The sequence below is a fragment of the Trichoderma aggressivum genome, assembly GCF_033847375.1.
Source record: "Trichoderma aggressivum f. europaeum strain CBS 100526 chromosome Unknown scaffold_004, whole genome shotgun sequence".
Lineage (NCBI taxonomy): Eukaryota > Fungi > Ascomycota > Sordariomycetes > Hypocreales > Hypocreaceae > Trichoderma > Trichoderma aggressivum.
The window spans coordinates 131,411-149,140 of record NW_026946370.1 but is presented as its reverse complement, the minus strand read 5'-3'; the positions used below and the strand labels follow the sequence as shown (position 1 = coordinate 149,140).

Here is a 17,730-nt window from a genome sequence, read left to right as displayed (position 1 = left end):
AGGTCGTCCCAGTGACCTAGCTTTCACGGGTGTGGCAGAATACTCGCAATTCATTCGTCACGTCAAAGAAGTTGACCCGCGTGGCGAGCACTGCCGACCGGGAACGGGAGTTGGAGCGGAATCATGAAGCCCCAGGAAGCTCTAGTATTGGGTAGATGATGTTACTGAAGGAGAATAGGGCTTCCTCTCAAAAGTACGACTATTCAAAGGTGATGAAGACGAGTTATCCTAAGAGAGACAAATATCTGCAAAATTGTACGCCCTTGGACCAAAAGATCAAACCCTTCATGATATGAAGTTGGACTTATGAGGGTCATTGCTACTATAGCACACAGATGAACGTGTAGTTCATTATACGCTTGTGGTTTGGCACTTGGAATGCGGCGTTGGGCGGGTGGCAGATACACACGTGCAAACTATGGCTTCTCATGTAACACATTCCCGCCACCCTGTCTAATATGAAACCAATCCCTTGGGTACTGACAGCCCATGGGTTACCCCCTACCGAAATCCATGCTTCGCTGCCGCCGTTGTTGAACGTGGCCTATTCTTGGCGCTCTCAAACAGTAGCCCGAGCTGATTCTGGAAATCCCTTGCTACACAACTCGACGCTTACATGCTGGAACATGACCCAGTTGAATCCCTTACCAAACGGCCATTGTCTCTCCAAGCACCCGGAATATGTCACACCCTGCAGCCTTATATGTGATTCAGGGCAAATTTCCGTAGCCCTGTTTGTTAAGACGTAGTATGTGTCATCGCCGTATCCGAGGTTGAGGTAACGGGACATGCTATCCTTAGCCATATCCTTGTTTGCGGCTGGCTCAGCCAACGTTGGCGCCAAGACGCGATGAGCAGAAGGTGGAAATAGCCGACGTACCAAACGAATCTCAGCTGACAAGAACGGTAGATGTAACGGAGGTCCGAGAATATCACGGAAAGTCGAGCGCTCCGCAAGCAATGAGCTCTCTTGGCAGCGGTTGAATCCAGTCTAGGTTGCTATTGTTAGCGTAGCGGCTGAAATACCAAGGCCTTTGATTCTTGACGGTGTGTTCAAGGGGGGGCCTGGATGCATCTCTGCTGGCGATCAGGCCGTCTCTGTTGGATTAGATCTTACCAAGATTGATGCACTCCATATTTTTAAGCTTATTTGCACGGCGTGGTGGCTTCTTGATCCACAAGAGATATGAGATTTATTGATCCTCCGAGCCTGACGGGAGCGCAGTTTTAGCCTGGACTCGACCTTTGCCTCCACTTCAAGCCCACGACACTGGCCATGTTTCACATCTCTCATTATTATTCTGTTGTCCACTGGATTAAATGTAATTTATAAACCCGGAAGATGATAATGCATCACGATTTTGCCAGCATGCTAGGAAAGGAGCTGGTCAACAAGACGAGATGGCCCCCAAAGGGAACAAATAGTAGCCAAGGGTCGAATCATGGAGCATTCATCAGGTTGTTGATAACATGCCGAGATTCACTCTGTGAATACATAGGAGCTGAATCATATGTGAAGTTGTGCTGACGACGACTCTTGGCATATCCTTGAGATAACAAATGTCAACGGCAGCACTGCCACTGCCACATTGTCCGATAGCCCTGCAGCCTGCCAATGTCTCTGTTACACAAGCAAGAGAATTTTTTTTCAAAGCTACCTTTTCACAAGTGTTAAGTAGGCATCATTCAATTTAGGCCAGTGGCAAAACGGACTTTGCAAACGCAAGAGGAGTCGGAACTTGGAAGTCTGGAGTCATAACCAGGAGAACAGGCGCATGTACCCGTGCAGGTGTGAACGGAAAATTGCATACCATTGCCATAAATCAACCCCGTGATTCAAATTCTGATAACTATAGTACCGCCAAGTCTTTTTATCTCTCCCTGGCCTCTCAGTATCTAAAGCAAGGGAGAATTGTGGCTGCAGAAGCGGTGAGAGTTGGCCGCATCAAAGGCAACAGAGTTCCTACGTGTTCCGGCTGAGATCCGATCCGCGCTCGAATATATAATCATTTTGTGACTTGAAAAAACTCCGACAAGTATCCGCACTCTCTGGTAAACAGTCCCGTGAAGAAAATGACATCTATGGCACCTTGAGAGGTACAATCGCCACTCACATAAAGCCAGTGGGGGCAACTCTCCCTGCAGTTGGTCCGGAAATTATTCCGACAAACTATCAAGTAATCTCTACTGCATATAGATCATGGCGTCGAAAGGAGGATGGAAATATAATGTAATCGGTAAATAACTTGCAGCATTAGATAGCATGTGACCTCATTGTGTGCTGGATACAGCGCTATCCTTTCCGACCACCAAGACGTTACTGGCTGTCTTACCACTCACTTCCGTAGCCTCTGTAATTACCCGTCCAGCGTGATCATGTGTCTTATCCCACTCTTCCACTTCAGCATTTGGCACTTTGATCAACTGATGGCTCTTTGACCCGTCATCAAGGGTAACAACCTCCTCCCGGATCTTATAGCCTCGGAAATAAGGAATGCCGTGAATCCAAAGCCAATAATAAGCGACACAGGCCAATAAACTATCATGAGTTAGCAACCGATTGCTATTCGCCATTGGATCCAGATCTTTAAACTTACATGCCAATTGAAGTGACTACATATGTAGCATACCAGAAACTCACGTCGCCACCTGTTGCTCCCCCTGCTGGAGGATACCAGGGCATAATGAGGAGATAGAGGTTTTTCAGGATGCTGAACCAAATGACGATGTCCCAGGCTTTGAACTCCGGTCTTGGTAGATTGAGAGCCTTTCGCTTGTGTCTTACGATGAGGAGACCGACGCTCATCAAGAAGTCGAAGAAGGAACCAGGGTAAATGCGAAGGTCGCTGACTGTGAGTTTCGTTAGTAACAGACGGCGTCAACAGAGAGGATCAACGTAGAGTCTCGATACGTACCGAAGTTGAAGGCATCACCAGCAGGAGGAGCAAGGATCATAATAAGCGTGATGCCGTATTTGAACAGATACGGTCCGAGGGCAGTACCGAGAGGATATGTTGAGACCCAAAACTTGGGCCACGGGAGTACGCCCTGCCGGCCACACTCCCGAATGATTCTCGACGTCCCGATTAAAACTGCCACAAGATTGCCAAAGGCACTAATTGCAATCAAAAAATTGAGGGCCTTGACTTGCTTGGTATTTCCAAACACATTTATAAAGAACTGATTGGCAACGGTGAGTTTGCTCTTGATGATATCTTGCTTTGGGACTGAAACGAAGTACAGTTAGCAGAGTCCCATGTGGCCAAGCAGGGAGACTTTGTGCACTTACCCGCAGCATAGAAAGCGACGACGGTGAGAATGTAAAGAATGCTGACAGACCAGATAGCAATGTAACCTTGCCGTCGGATCTGTTTCACAGGGTTCTATGAAGCAGTATGAGAAAATGAACCAATGCGTGGATAGACCCATCCAAAGGAAGCTAACCTTGACCTCATTGGCGACATTGAAAGCATTTTCGAATCCCGCATAGGAGAAAATGATTTTGTACAAGCCATTCGTAATTCCGTATGCGGTAGCTTTCCCTTCAAAAGAATTATGGAAGTTGGCCGTTGGGTTCTCAATGCGAGTATGTCCTCCGAGGACCACGAATCCGGTTATCGAGATGAACACCAATGTAGCCATCTTAACAAATCCAATGGCATTGGCCAAATGATATGCAAATCTGTTGTGTAAGATGACGACTAGAGCGCTGTATGAGTGTCTTGTATTTTTCCGAACTTGGCGATTCTCTCATAAATTATAGCACACATACCTAGAAGGGCGACGGTAAAACCAGCTATGGCCACCCCCTTTAGTTGCCAATCGGTTGGATTATGATCCGTCATTTTGTAAATATATTGAGCCAATACTAATGTGAAACGTGATGTCAGATGTTTTAGTCCTCATCTTACTCGGATACGCTGCTAAATCACCTACCATATGAGTTTGCGCTGCTAAATGATAGGATGACGGACTGAAACGCAAATGCCGTTGAGAACAGCCAGCGTGGTCGCGGGAACGCTTGTTCGAGATAAACCACCTCGGCGCCAGATCGCGAGGGAAAGTAGGCGGTAAATTCGAGATACACAGCAAACGCCGTGATCGATGTCAAGAAGCCAAGAGCCCACCATATCAGACTTAGTCCTATGCTGCCGGTGCCCGCGAGAATTGTTGAAGCTGCAGATCCTATCGTATAAGAAATACTATTACCTGCAAACATTGGGAGGAATAGTTTACTGACGAGTTGAAAAGATGCCTGTGCCAATCATCTTGCTCACATTGAGGAACAAAATTGTCATGGGTCCGACGTGGTATCCCAAGGGCGATGATTCTTCCACAGGGGCACCAGAGGCATCTTGGTAAGACGTCTCTTTGTTGTTAGCTCCCTTGCCAGCGATGTAGTGGGTATCTCCAGCGACGAGCTCAGAGGGATCACTATCTGATGTTGATCCGCGCTCTTCTACCTCGGCAGGTTGGGCCTCTTCGCCGCTGCGGAAGGGACGCCGCCAGAAAGAAGGCATTGTCACTAATTGTCCCCAACTACTTCTATCCAGTTATAGGTAGTAGCAAGTGATGATAATGTTGGAGGGTAGTATCCAGTCTCAGACAATTGGCTACGAGGCCTGGTTTATACTCTGTACAAATGAGCAAAATGATGCGCCGGTGAGAAGCTTAAATCAGTTCGACTGAGACATGTGTGGGATTGAATTGCTTTTGGGCACCACATAACCCCGGCTGTTTGCGAGGGATGCTACACAAAGATGATCTACACCCTCTGCCAGTCGTTGATGGCGAGCTTGGCAACGGGGATCCCCATCTGGTGGATGCGATACTATTGATTGCGACGATACAAGGCAGCAATAACGCAATCAAAGAGACCGACTGTCATTAATCGCTAAGCTCGTCTATCGGCAGTCTTTGGCTCTGAGCCTCGTCCAATACTATTAGGTGACATGTATGCTGCGTGTCTCACATCACACCAATCTCTCAATCATAAGCAACCTCGTGGGGGCAGCGCATTTGTGGAAGAATGGGCTCATTCATCGCGGAGAGCACGAGATGGAATTGCCCGTCGAAACCTTATCGCCCAGCCCGAGAAATCTTCCAAGACAGAAGATAGGTCACATTTCTCCATGTCGCCATATTCGTAATTGTGATGCGATGTGGTACCAGGATATTCAGGCCTTGACTCGCTAGGCTGGTGTCGCGTCATGCGAGTTGAACTGGCAAGGATGCATGTGCAACTACAACCAAATTGGTGAATATGGTTGGGGTTGGCCCAGCTCGAGTGCTACTATCCAGGAATCACACCAGTTCGAGAACCTTTTTCGGATGACGCCGCATGAGTTGAGCTTATCTGTTTACCGGCGGCGATCTTACAAGGATGAATGCGGCTGTATGTAGGTAATTATGTATGTGAAGCCCAGGCGCTACCAGAGATACAATCGCTCATTTTTGCAAACAATCCCCAGATACGCACGTGGTGTAACTGTTCTTCTGGATATACTACTCTGTGTAAGGGCAGTGTCTTTCTAAATGGACTTCCCTGCGTCGATTGATTCATGTAGTCTACTGGTACTTCTGCTGATCAGGCTTTCCGTCACTTGCGCTACGAACTCTTGGCTCCAGCGGGAACACGGAGTTTTCAGGCTTAACGTCCTTGTAAATCCTATCCCACGTATCATTCAGCGGTTCGGGCGTCTCCCAGGCCAGCTCTGGGTCACGCAGCCAAAGACGGACAAGATGACGTCTATTGCCAAGATGCCATTAGCGGAATTGTACAGTCTGAGAATATCATCGTTCGTATAATAAACACGCATACCTTTTCTCTGGAGAGTCCCGGAATTTATCACGAGCATGAAAAATGCTCAAGTTATTAGCAAACTGAATGTCGCCCTTGTGGAAGTCGAGCGACGCGCGGTACTTCTCAGCTGTAAAGTGCAGAGCATCCAGCGCCTCAGCTTGGGCTTCAGTGATGGGAGGAATATCAGTCGATCGAGGAAGGCCCCAATATCCCGTAAAGGTACGTCGCGCATATTGGATGATGAGGCGCTGAGGGGTGTCTGCAGTAGCGGGCTGGAAGTATAGAAGAGGTCGAACGGTATGACTCCTGCCACGCTTCCCAAACCTAGCAAGAAATTAATAAGGAACCCCAATGCCTAGATAATGTAAGAACGCTTGTTTCTTTTACTCACTCGTCGACGACCCATGGCTCAGACAAAGTCCGGATAAGATCGGGCCGCGTTGCTGCAAGCTCATTGTACACATGCCAGCTGCTTGACAGGAAGCTCTGGCCGCCCTCTTCCGGCTCTCCCAGAGCAAAGAGAGCAATAACATCTCCAGCGTCAGTGTGGAAAACCTGCTTGTCAGCCGTATAGGCCGGCGCTCCGATTTTGTGAGGGTCAATCTCCTGACTGAGATCCTTGATGTGTGCGAGAACAACATCAGCTGGCTTTCCGTCGAGTTGATGATCTTGTCGACCGCGAATGGGGGCAATGTGAGATGCAATGCCGGCATAGATGATGACATTCTCCTCGCGGCTGTAGTTATCAACCGGAACACCCTTGACGACCTTGAAACCGTGACCTAGGTGAACTTCTTTTGAGATTTCCCTTAGAGTATCGTGAAGTTTTGACAGAGGAAACGTCTCTTGAGTAACATAGCCCAGGCCCAAGTTGAGTGCTATTGAGCCGTGGTGTAAGTATAATCGCCCATGATCTCACTCATCAGAAGACAATCTAGGGATCTCACACTTGAAGTGGCGAAGGGCTTGGTCGACCTCAGCAATATCGCTCTGGGTCAAATGGTAGTTCCAGTCGTATGTCTCGGCCAAGTTCCTTCCATCCCAGACAAGATCGGACTCAAGCTTCGCGGGAAAGCCTTGTGGGAGAGACTTTTCGAGCTTCTCGCTCTCCTGACGCCGCTTGATGCGGTTGAGGTAGTTGTCATAGTCGGGGGCATATGAAATGTCCGGCTGTCTAGGGATTTGAACGGCGGCGGCGGCCATATTGAATGGAGTTTTCTTTTTCGGAAGACTTGGATCAAAGCTAATTACAGGATATCTTGAAATGCCTCGTGACCAGGGGCTACAAAGAAGGATATGGTTTGCTCGCGCGTACTCGTATACCCAATTTATTCTCTTTGCTCACATCGGCATATGGCCCAGCTTGACAAATCACCACTCCACCATCGGCTAAATGTTATCACCTACACCTGTTCTCTGAATGTCGTCATGAAGGCTGGAGAAGCCTGGTCTCTTATGATAGGGCGCTGATATTGTTACCTAAGCCGAAAATCACCTGCGCTCATGTCGCCATCAGAAGCCAAGGGCTCGCAATCGGTTGGATCATGTCTGCAGCAGCTGCTAACTACATTGTGCAGAATGATCACTGAAAACGAACCAATCAATCTTGTTCAATTCTTAGGTCGATAGATACTCCAATGATCCCCGCAACAAATGAGAAGCTCTAGATATCCTTCTATTCGCACATGCAGAATGTCTCTGCATTAGCGATTAACCCAATGACCCACAGCGGTTTAATATGGCTGGATATAACCGCGGAGATGAACTGCATCATGCACTGCTTACCCGCAGCCCCAAATGTTCTTCGTTCCCCTGCGGAAATAGACAAGAAACGCAAGGAAACAGACGACGATACAAAAAGAGAACAACTGCGCAAAAAATTAAAGTGTTTGACACTCTCCCGCCGGGAATTGAACCCGGGTCTCAAGCGTGACAAGCTTGCATACTGACCACTATACTACGGAAGATGTTCCAAGCGTTGAATCGCTCGTTGTAGGTGGATCTTGGCGAGACTGAAGCTTATTCCAATTAAGACTGATGGAGCATTCCGATATCAAGCTCCCGTGCTCTCCGCGTGAGGACGAAGCTGATGCTCCTCAACGATTCCTTGGCCACTATCCGGCTCTCGATCAATGCTGTAACTTTGGTTGAGCAGAATGAGGGGGAGGCCGAAACCAGCCAGAGCGCAGCAGACTGCCCAAACAATGCGCAGGCTATCGGCAAAGGCCCGTTGAAGATCATGCTTGTTCTGGCCGTCCGGCATCGAGTTGATGATTATCGACTAAGCCGGCGGCGTCGGCACCATAAGCTCTGGCGTTTGGCGCAAGATTTGGGTAACTGAGGAGGTTTAGGGTCTCCAGTTTTGGAATATCACCCCTCCTATGGCGACTCCTACAGCCTGACCGGGCGATCTGAAGAAACTAAACATAGCCAAAGCCATTGGGATATGCTCTGGAACAGTGGCCGCCTGAGTTGCTGAAGCCACCGATGGGAAGAGGAATCCGAGGCCGATCCTCGAGACTAGGTTCAGAAGACCCAACCAGGCACGCTTGTCCTGACCTCCAGAATGCAAAGCAAACCCAGACCCAGGGTCGCTAGAGCCCACACCGACCAAATTACCCATCGGTATTTGCCAGTCTTCGTGATGGCTATGCCAGCTATCGCACCTGCAGGTGCCACAGTGAACGTTTGAGGGAAGATACACACTCCAGTCAAGACAGGACTGTATTCTTTCACGGCCTGAAAATACAACGGCATATAGTAGACGATGCACCAAACGAGCAGGCCCGAGAGCCCGGCGCTGACAAACGAGACGCTGGCAGTACGGTTCTTGAAGAGATCGACCGGAATGATAGGAGCAGGGGTAAAGTACGCTTCATAAAAGACAAATATGCCACACCCGGTGCCGCCAATGATGAGAGGAACCAGTGTTCTCTACACAACGTCAAGGGGATTAGAAATGCCGTCGTGCTACCGATGAAGATGACGGAGCCGATATAATCAATTCGACGAAGCTTGTCAGAAAGTGATGTTGGGGCGAAGTGGGGGTTCATAAAGACGACAACACAAACAATCTCAATGCCGACACAGGGGAAATTGATGTAGAATATCCACCGCTACAGTTTGACACCACGAATATTAGCCACTCGCAGACATGTAACTTGTATTGGTGTGCTGTGTTTCTTACCCATGACGCGCTGCCTGCGAAAGCGCCTCCAATGATGGGACCACAGACAGATCCCACACTCCACATGGCATTCATGAGGCCGTAATACTGTCCTCGATACCGCATCGGCACCAAGTCAGCAATGAGAACTTCGGGTAATGGCCGAGATGCCTCCCCCTCCGATACCTTGTATGCATCGGCCAACTAGTAGTTGAGTAACATTATTCGATACACCTGCTACTACGGTTCTAACGAAAAAGAAGGCGATGCTAACAATGAAGAGAGGTCGGCGGCTAAAGATGGTCGAAAAGGAAACAAAATTCGGCTGGAAGACTGGGCATCGATATGCTAGTTAGCATTGCGGAAGGATAGAGACGATGCAGGGCGGATTATATATACCTGTTGCACACAACAAAAATCCAGTATCAGCCCAGAAGGTCTCTACGCCGGAGCTATGAAGCGCTCTTGAAATTTTCTACAGGTTCATTCTTGATCAGCCGAACGCGTATATCAACGAAGCTCAATTGCAGGCAATGCTACACCGATCGACGTGCTATCCAAAGCAACCATGAGTGTTAAAACGCAAATGGTAATGAAGACTAATAATGTGCGATTCGACATTTTCCACTCGGGCTTTGAGACATCATTGGTTGTTTCCGATTCATGCTCGTCACAAATAACGAGAGGTTCCGACACAAGAGATGGCTGTGCTTTTCCACCGGACATTGTCGTTTGACTGTTTTATGGGAAGGCCGTGATGCCTTTGCAGCAGTAGTAATAAAACCTACGGGATAGAAGATGACAGAAGAGTCGGTAATCCATACTGAATACCTTGAATCGAACCTGCTCTATGAAGGGGTATCTTATGGATGACTCTATGTGTTGAGAGGCCGGTCGGTATGCTAAAGAAGGGAGTTGTTGGTTCGAGGTGTTTGTACAGAGTATGGAGTATTTCGGTCGCTATCCTTACAAACCGAGTCCCTGCCGTGCACACGGAAAAGTGCGCAGGCCAACCAAATATTCGTCGAGGCCAACATATGTATGTTTATAGACCGATATGAGCCGAGCCTCATCCCCATCTTGACTACCCTGTAAAGGCCTTGAAGAAGGCCGTATTTTGACACAACATCCCTACAAAGGGAGCCACACGAACTACCCTGTTGTTTGATCGGGGCTCTTCATAAGACGCCACTCGTAGTCGACAAATAAGTTTGACGCTGTAAGCTCAGCGCTTATGAAGAGCAAGACAACAGCAGGGTCAGCTTACATGTACTCTCCAGTGTCTTTGGTATAAGTGTATCATCATGACATGAGCTTGCCTTCTTTATACTCATCTCCCAATAATAACTAGAGAAGTTGTTGACAAGACATGAACGGTCACAATTTGTAGTTACAGAATGCGTCTAGCCTCTCTCCGATCCGGATAACACCGCTTACTCTAGTGATAAAAATCTTGGCCGAATCAATCGCAACACCAGCGCCAACAGAGAGTTCAAAGATGGCGATTACCGTGGAAAGCGTTCGAAAAGAGCCTAGAACGATATGTGATCTCATTGAAGAATGGGCACAGAAGCAGCCTGACCATATTGCCGTTTCATTTGGTGAGAGGAAGATTACATACGCTGAACTTGACAATGCTACATCTCATATTGCATGGCTGTTATTGCAGAGAGGAGTCAAGTTTGGCGATAAAATCCCTGTCCTGGCTCAGAGAAGCCCTGAAATGGTTATTTGTTTCCTAGGCGTCCTCAAAGCAGGCGCTTTGTACGTACCCATTGATGTGGAATCCTGGAGCAAAGATCGCATCCAATCAACGCTGGAGCGAGTATCTGCCCGTGTCGTTTTAAATACCAGCACAGAAGAATATCTTGGATATGAAGAGATTCCGCTGAAAGAAATCGAGCGTGCCTTTGCACCGACCATCGAGAGACACTGGGACAACGAGCTGGATCGCCCATGGAAGCGAATTGATCCAAGTGATCTTGTCTTTATTATTTTCACGTCAGGCACAACCTCTACGCCAAAAGGGGTCATGATCCCTCACAGCGCGGTCCTAAATTATGTACAACAAGGGGGAGAAACAACACCGTTCAACTTGAGCGCGACTCCAGCCGATATAGTCATCCTGATATTTTCTCCTACCTTCGATGCTTCTACGGCTGTTATTGTGTCGGCATTGTGCAATGGTGCGGAGCTGAAGATCGCCACTCCGGCTGATTTCTTGTACACTGCGACACTCTGTACAATCATGGCATGTACTCCATCGGTATTGGCCACAATTCAGGACCCGGCGAGCTACTCTAACCTGCGAGCCATCATGATTGGAGGAGAAGCAGCACCCGCTTCACTTGTTCGCAAGTGGGCAGCGTCTTTGCCGACTTCTCCGATATATAACTTCTACGGACCTACAGAGACTACTTTTGCATGTCTGGTGTCTCGACTTTACCCTGATAAGCCAATTACATTAGGGCGTCCAATGTCAAACAGCCGTGTGATGTTACTTGATGGGCAAGTTGAGTCTCGCTATGGAGAGATTTGCATTGCTGGGCCAGGCCTAGCCAGAGGATACTATGAGAATGAATCACTCACAGCTGAAAAATTTGTTTACTGGCAAGGCGAAAGGATATATCGCACTGGGGATTTTGCGCGGTTGACAGACCACGGGCTAGAGTTTGCCGGACGCAAGGACAGTATTGTCAAGAACCGTGGATTTCTTGTGAGTCTTGATGGACAAGAGATTCCCATGTTATGCAGCTACCCGAAGGTTATGGCAGCTACGGCTTTTATGCATCAAGGCCGCCTTGTGGCCTTTGTGACGCCCGAAGACATTGATGGGGTCGCGTTGCGGAAGATCTTGATTCAGAAATACGATTCCTTCATTATCCCGGATCTTATTCGTCCGGTGGAAATTCTCCCACTTACTGCAAATGATAAAATCGATAACCGTGCCTTACGGGCGCTGCTGGATACCGAAAACCCGCGAGTGGGCGGCGACAATCTACTACAGGATGTATCCAGCCATGGCTCGAAAATGGACACATTGAAAGCTGCGCTTTCTTTTGCCATATCTCTACCGCCATCGGAGATCACTGACAACCGCTCTTTTACTGAATTAGGAGGAAACTCCCTGGCAGGATTGAAAGTGATATCTTTCATGCGTACCAAAGGATTCCACATGCGGCTTGTACTGCTTTTTGATCTTCCAAATCTATCTGCTATTCATGATGCTATGGTAGAACTTGATGGTTCCGAAGAGGAGGATGGCACCTCAGACCATAAGCAGACTCTAGCTTCGGGACCCATGACGTCTCTTCAGACCAAGATGATTCGAACAGGACTTAGAAATCCTGCTACGAGTTATATGCTATTGCGTATGACTCTCCCACATTCAGGCGATGCATTTAGTGGGGAAACATTTTAGTCTGCATGGCAACAAGTTATTAAGAGGCATTCGATCTTTCGCACAGACTTCAATCTCAACGACCAAACTCAACATGTACAACAAAAACTTAAGCTTGACTGGAAAAATGAAGAAACAACTCGCCATCAGCTAGAACGTGTGATTCGGATTCGCTCCCAAGAAATGCGCAAGAGCATCTCATACTTGGAGCATGGAGACATATTTATACCTATTTCAGCCTATCGCTTGATCACAGTTCCCAATGTTGCTTCTACCTTCTTGGCTCTGATTCATCATAGTTTAGTGGATGGTTGGTCATTCAGCATCATGTTAGAAGAGCTCCGTCTAGCATTAGATGGTAAGCCGCTCCCAGAGCCTCCGCAATTCATCAGCATTGCTCTGGCTCAAAAGCGGCTGCAACAAGACCCTCAAGGCAACGAATTTTGGGAAAAATGCTTAACAGACGGTTTGGCACAACCGAAGCTGAGGCTGCCGAAACTATTGGCCGATGTTCCAGCAGCTGACTGATCCAAGAGCCTGCAAGTCAACCTTGGATTTGGATCGGGGGAGCTGGAAGCCAAAAGTCGCCATCGACGTATTACGCCAGCGACGGCAATATATACGGCATGGGGACTTGTATTATCGAATTATAGCTTTTCTGACCGAGTGGCTTTTGGTGTGGTGTTTTCTGGAAGGAATATCGATGCGGCGGGAACTGATCGAGTTGTCGGGCCGCTGCTCAACACATGCCCGTTTCCCCTCGAGTTCAAAGAAAGCCAATCTGTGGCTGACATACTTTCAGAAGCTCAGAGTCAGCTTCTACAGATGCTCGGGTTCCAGTGGTGCGCTGATAATGCGCTGAGCAAAATGCCATCCGAAAGGATAGCCAATGCTTTCCAGACAATTGTGGTCGTGGAGTACGATCTCCCGTCGCAGTCGGGGTCTTGCGAGGCGATCCCAGAGCCATGGAAAATTGAACGAGAAGACATGATGGAGTTTGGAATAACTCTGCTGCTTGAGGATGAAAGCGATGGTAGTCTTCGGGCTCGCATTCTATACGATGGCTCGCTCTATACCGAGCAGAGTATCGTCGGCCTTTTGAACCATTTCAAGCGTGCGATCGAGGGGTTGCTCGACTGCGGCAATAGCCAATTACAGCAAGTTAGAAACCGTATAATTCTGGAAGAAGAGAGAAAAACGCTTTTAAGCCCATCGAACCAAGAGCGAGGAAGCAACTACCAAGGATACGATACAGTCAAAGACGCTTTTGAAGCTGCCGCAGCGAAGTGGCCAGATTTACTAGCTTTGGAGTCAACCTGTGGTTCAATGACTTATCGAGAATTGGATGAATCTGCTAATAGGCTGGCCAACCATCTCGAGTCTATAACAAAGCCTGGAGATGTTGTTGGCATTCTCACCGATGGATCTCTCCACTGGGTTATAGCTATTCTGTCTGCTCTCAAAGCGGGCTGTATATGCTGCCCCATTGATGTTAGTCTTCCAGCAGCACGGATTGAAGTCATCATTCAACAAAGCGGTGCCACCATTTTTATCGCCGCCAACCAAGAATGCGCGCGAGTGCTTCGAGATTTGAAAGGAAGTCGTATCATAGTGTCTGACGAGTTTCTCGCGTCGTACAAAACGCCATCATCTGCACTTGAGACTGTTTCAAAGCCGAAAGACGTCATCTATCTTGTTTTCACCTCAGGAAGCACTGGTGTTCCGAAAGGTATAGTAATCTGTCTACTATTTGCATCTAATTCTTTGTATACGCCATTAAATACTTCTATAGGCGTGGCTTTGTATAACCGCAGCCTTCTGATGGTCATCAACGATGAGCTAAACCGAATGTTTTCTGGCCCTGGACGCCGACATGCTCAAGTCTACGCTCTCGGTGAGTGAAACACGTTTCTTTTATGTATTTATTGCAATAGATGAATCATCTTTGACGTTGATTTGCTCACCATCTTGTTGATTAGGCTTCGATGTAGTGCTCGTCGAATTATTTGGATCAATCTGTTATGGCGGGACACTAGTTTTGAAAGACCCAAGTGATCCTCTGGGGCACCTCAAGCGTGTAGATGCAACCTATTCTACACCCTCACTGCTAGCAGCTCTGTCGCCAGAAGAATTCCCCAATCTCGATACCATTGGTCTTGCCGGAGAACCTGTTCCCCAGAGCCTCGCAGATGCGTGGTCACATAAGCGCTTGTTCAATTTTTACGGACCAAGCGAGGTGAGTCACTGCCAATCTTGACATATATAAATGGATCTATGGGACAGTTATTGACACTGCTGGCTGGTGGAAGTGTGGGCCTATCTCGACTCAAACTGAACTTCGTCCTGGAGAGCAAGTTACTATCGGAAAAGCCGTGCCCCATCTGGATGTCTACCTATTAGACCACCATCGGTGTTTAGTTCCACTTGGAGTCACAGGAGAGATTTATATCTCCGGAGAACAGATTACCGATGGATACTGGAGCATACAAACCGAAACTTCAAATGCATTTCTTCCAAACCATTTGTCCACTGGCAAAGTCATGTATAAGACGGGCGATCTAGGTTATTGGACACAAGACATGAAGTTGAACTACGTGGGACGAATTGACAACCAGGTCAAATTACGGGGATTCCGAATTGAACTGGAAGAAGTTGAGCGCGCTCTTATTCATGCAGATTCCTCCATACAAAGCGCTGCTGCAATTGTCGTCAATCGTGTCCGTCTTCTCGCCTTCGTCACGCCGAAAACCGTGGATACTTTATCAGTTGGACGAGTGGTCAAGAAACACTTACCTGCCTACACTTGTCCTGCCCAAGTAATAGCGATGGAATCCTTACCGAAATCGTCTAATCTCAAAATTGACCGCAAAGCTCTTCGGGAGTTGGCTACTGAAAACCTGGACCAAGGAGATGCTCCGTCAACGCCGACAGAAAAGATGATAGCAGAAATCTGGAGAAAGATTCTTGACCTTCAAAGCCATAATAGTGAGCGTCAAATTTCCCGAGATGATGATTTCTTGGCCATCGGTGGAAACTCTCTATTAGCTATCAAGGCGGCTCGTTCAATCGATGAGCGAACGGGTCATCACACTCCGGTGCCACTTCTCATCATAGAAACAGTCCTATCAAATCTTGCAAAAGAAATCGATCGATTTGCGGCTCTTGATGAACTAGAAGATGGAATCACTACATTCAAGTCGTTTATACCTTCTCTTTCTGATCCGCCAAATATAATGGCTGCCCAATTACCGTCACAGCTCGAGGAAGAACTCTATTTATGGCACACCATGTCGAACACGAAATCGCTCTTCAACACAGCATTCCAATTCATCATTAAAGGTGATGTCAACATTGAACTGTTGAATGAATGTTTGATCTCTGTGATCCAAGAAAACCCAATTCTTCGAGCCCGCTATGTCCTTGAAGAAGGGTCCATATACCGATTCATCAGCGATAAAGTTACTCCAGCCTTGGTTTTCGCAGGGCGATCTATAGATTCCAAGGGCCTACAGACCCTGATTGATAAACCTTTTGACCTGGCGCATGACCAACTCATCAGGGCGGTTATCTGTACGGAGAAAGATGAGCATGTTACGACAAGGACGTCGCTCTCACTTATAACGCATCACATCATTACAGATAAGGCATCACTCGCGCTTTTACTACAATCAATTAGCCAAAAATACCTAGGAGCAGCCGATGCCGCTGTTCGCAATGGGCAGGATGATGACGAACATTCGCTCAAGGGCACCTATATCGAATGGACGCAATGGCTTCAAAAAAGCAGTTCCCAACCTGCGACACTAACAAAATTAGCGAAGAGAGAGTTTTGGTACAATCGTGTTAGACTCATAGAGGCAGTTCCGTTATTAAGCGGACGTGAACTTGGAAGCCCCGGTCATGAGATACCTGGTTATGAATCCATTCTCGTCCCGTCTACGGATGGTAAGGGGTTTTCGCAGCGTATGGCCCTAGCTGCGGCCGCAATTACACTTTTCGCAGTGTTTGGTAATGGGAATCTCGTATTTGGTATTCCATACATGAATCGAGACGAGCCCGGGGCGGCGAACATCATGGGCCTCCTTCTCGACAGGCTCCCAGTGCGCATAAAGCTCGACGATAATAACATGGCGGACTCCAGTATGCTCGTCGACGATATTGTGTCGGAAGTCAACCTTTCGGTTGAGAACCAAATACCTTATTCTGAAATTTTACAATTGGCAAAGGATCGGAGATCTCTCTTTGATGTTGTGGTGATTTATCACTGGCAGTCTGACGCACTGGAACACTCCCTCAAGATACCGGGTGCTCAAGTTTCGAGCAAACGCATTCGAGCGCGAGGAGCCAAGTTTACATTGCAGCTGGAGTTCAGCGAGCAGGATAATGGACTACACTGCGGCATCGAATACAATGCTTATGTTCTGTCCCCGTCGCAAATAGCAGCGATAATGTCCTTCATCCCGACTGTCTTCAAGGGCCTTGTATCTGGCTTAGCACCAGCTGAAATTCTTTCCTCATTCAGACCATTGAAGAATTACGATCTATTGGCAGCTATGCCATCTTATCATGGGAGGGTTAACGAGGTCCGCAAGGCTTTCTCTGAAGCACTAGGAATTCATACGAAGGGCATTACACCCGAGACGACACTGTATGACTCGGGAGGAACATCTATAATAGCGCTCCGGCTTCACTATTTATTAGGTGCAACAGGATTACGTGGGGATTTGCATGATATAATTAGAGGGCCTTCTGTAGGAGAGATTGCCTGGATGTTCCAGTAAGGCAAAATGAGTCAAATTATGATAAAACGTGGTGAATGAGCGCAACGCAGGATTTTTGACTCTCAAAATAGAAATTCTATCTATCAGCTAGTGAAGATAAGATTCGATATCTGTCAAGTGTTACTACTTCTATAACACAAGTAGGCTACCCCGTAGATCAAAGCAGACATAGCAACATGTAACTTTTATAATAAGAACGGCGATGTCAGATTGTAAAATCCACGTCGTAGCACGTACCCATTTCCTTTCTATGCCTCCGAACCTTAGCTAGGGCATCTGCCACTCGCTCCAAGGTTGCATACAGAATTTGGGAATCTATAGACTGATAACGACTCTCGGTCTCCGTTGATGAAATGCTGTCAATACACTGGCGGATTATGTTCACAGTGGACTTGCTCTTTGCCATCATACGATTTACTAGCAACAGTTTCACCGCAGTGCCTTCTTCCCCCGACACATTCCATGTGCCAAAATTGATGGAAGGCGTTTTATGAGCTTCAAGACTTTTCGCATTGTTGCAATTGATGATGGACCAGTTAAAAACAGTCTGCAACAAGAACATGATCAAGAAAAGGACCTG

General features: G+C 47.7%; 3 protein-coding genes across 3 annotated transcripts; 1 reads left to right on the top strand and 2 right to left on the bottom strand.

Moving 5' to 3' along the window:
* Positions 1-2,271: 2,271 nt before the first annotated feature.
* On the bottom strand, positions 2,272-4,520 carry Triagg1_1618 (uncharacterized protein; the record flags this gene model as incomplete). Its single annotated transcript, XM_062895708.1, has 8 exons — positions 2,272-2,539; positions 2,598-2,850; positions 2,916-3,227; positions 3,290-3,383; positions 3,445-3,701; positions 3,773-3,868; positions 3,937-4,185; positions 4,241-4,520. 8 exons carry the CDS (start codon positions 4,518-4,520, stop codon positions 2,272-2,274), a joined length of 1,809 nt encoding a protein of 602 aa, XP_062759157.1.
* A 1,048-nt stretch (positions 4,521-5,568) lies between these two features.
* Positions 5,569-7,006, bottom strand: Triagg1_1617 (uncharacterized protein; the record flags this gene model as incomplete). Its single annotated transcript, XM_062895707.1, has 4 exons — positions 5,569-5,749; positions 5,822-6,127; positions 6,195-6,681; positions 6,751-7,006. The coding sequence occupies 4 exons, from the start codon at positions 7,004-7,006 to the stop codon at positions 5,569-5,571; spliced, it is 1,230 nt and encodes a 409-aa protein (XP_062759156.1).
* A 3,461-nt stretch (positions 7,007-10,467) lies between these two features.
* Positions 10,468-17,150, top strand: Triagg1_1616 (uncharacterized protein; the record flags this gene model as incomplete). The annotated part of the gene is made up of 6 exons (XM_062895706.1): positions 10,468-12,340; positions 12,437-12,835; positions 13,172-14,098; positions 14,162-14,263; positions 14,349-14,605; positions 14,679-17,150. 6 exons carry the CDS (start codon positions 10,468-10,470, stop codon positions 17,148-17,150), a joined length of 6,030 nt encoding a protein of 2,009 aa, XP_062759155.1.
* Between the last annotated feature and the right edge of the window lie 580 nt (positions 17,151-17,730).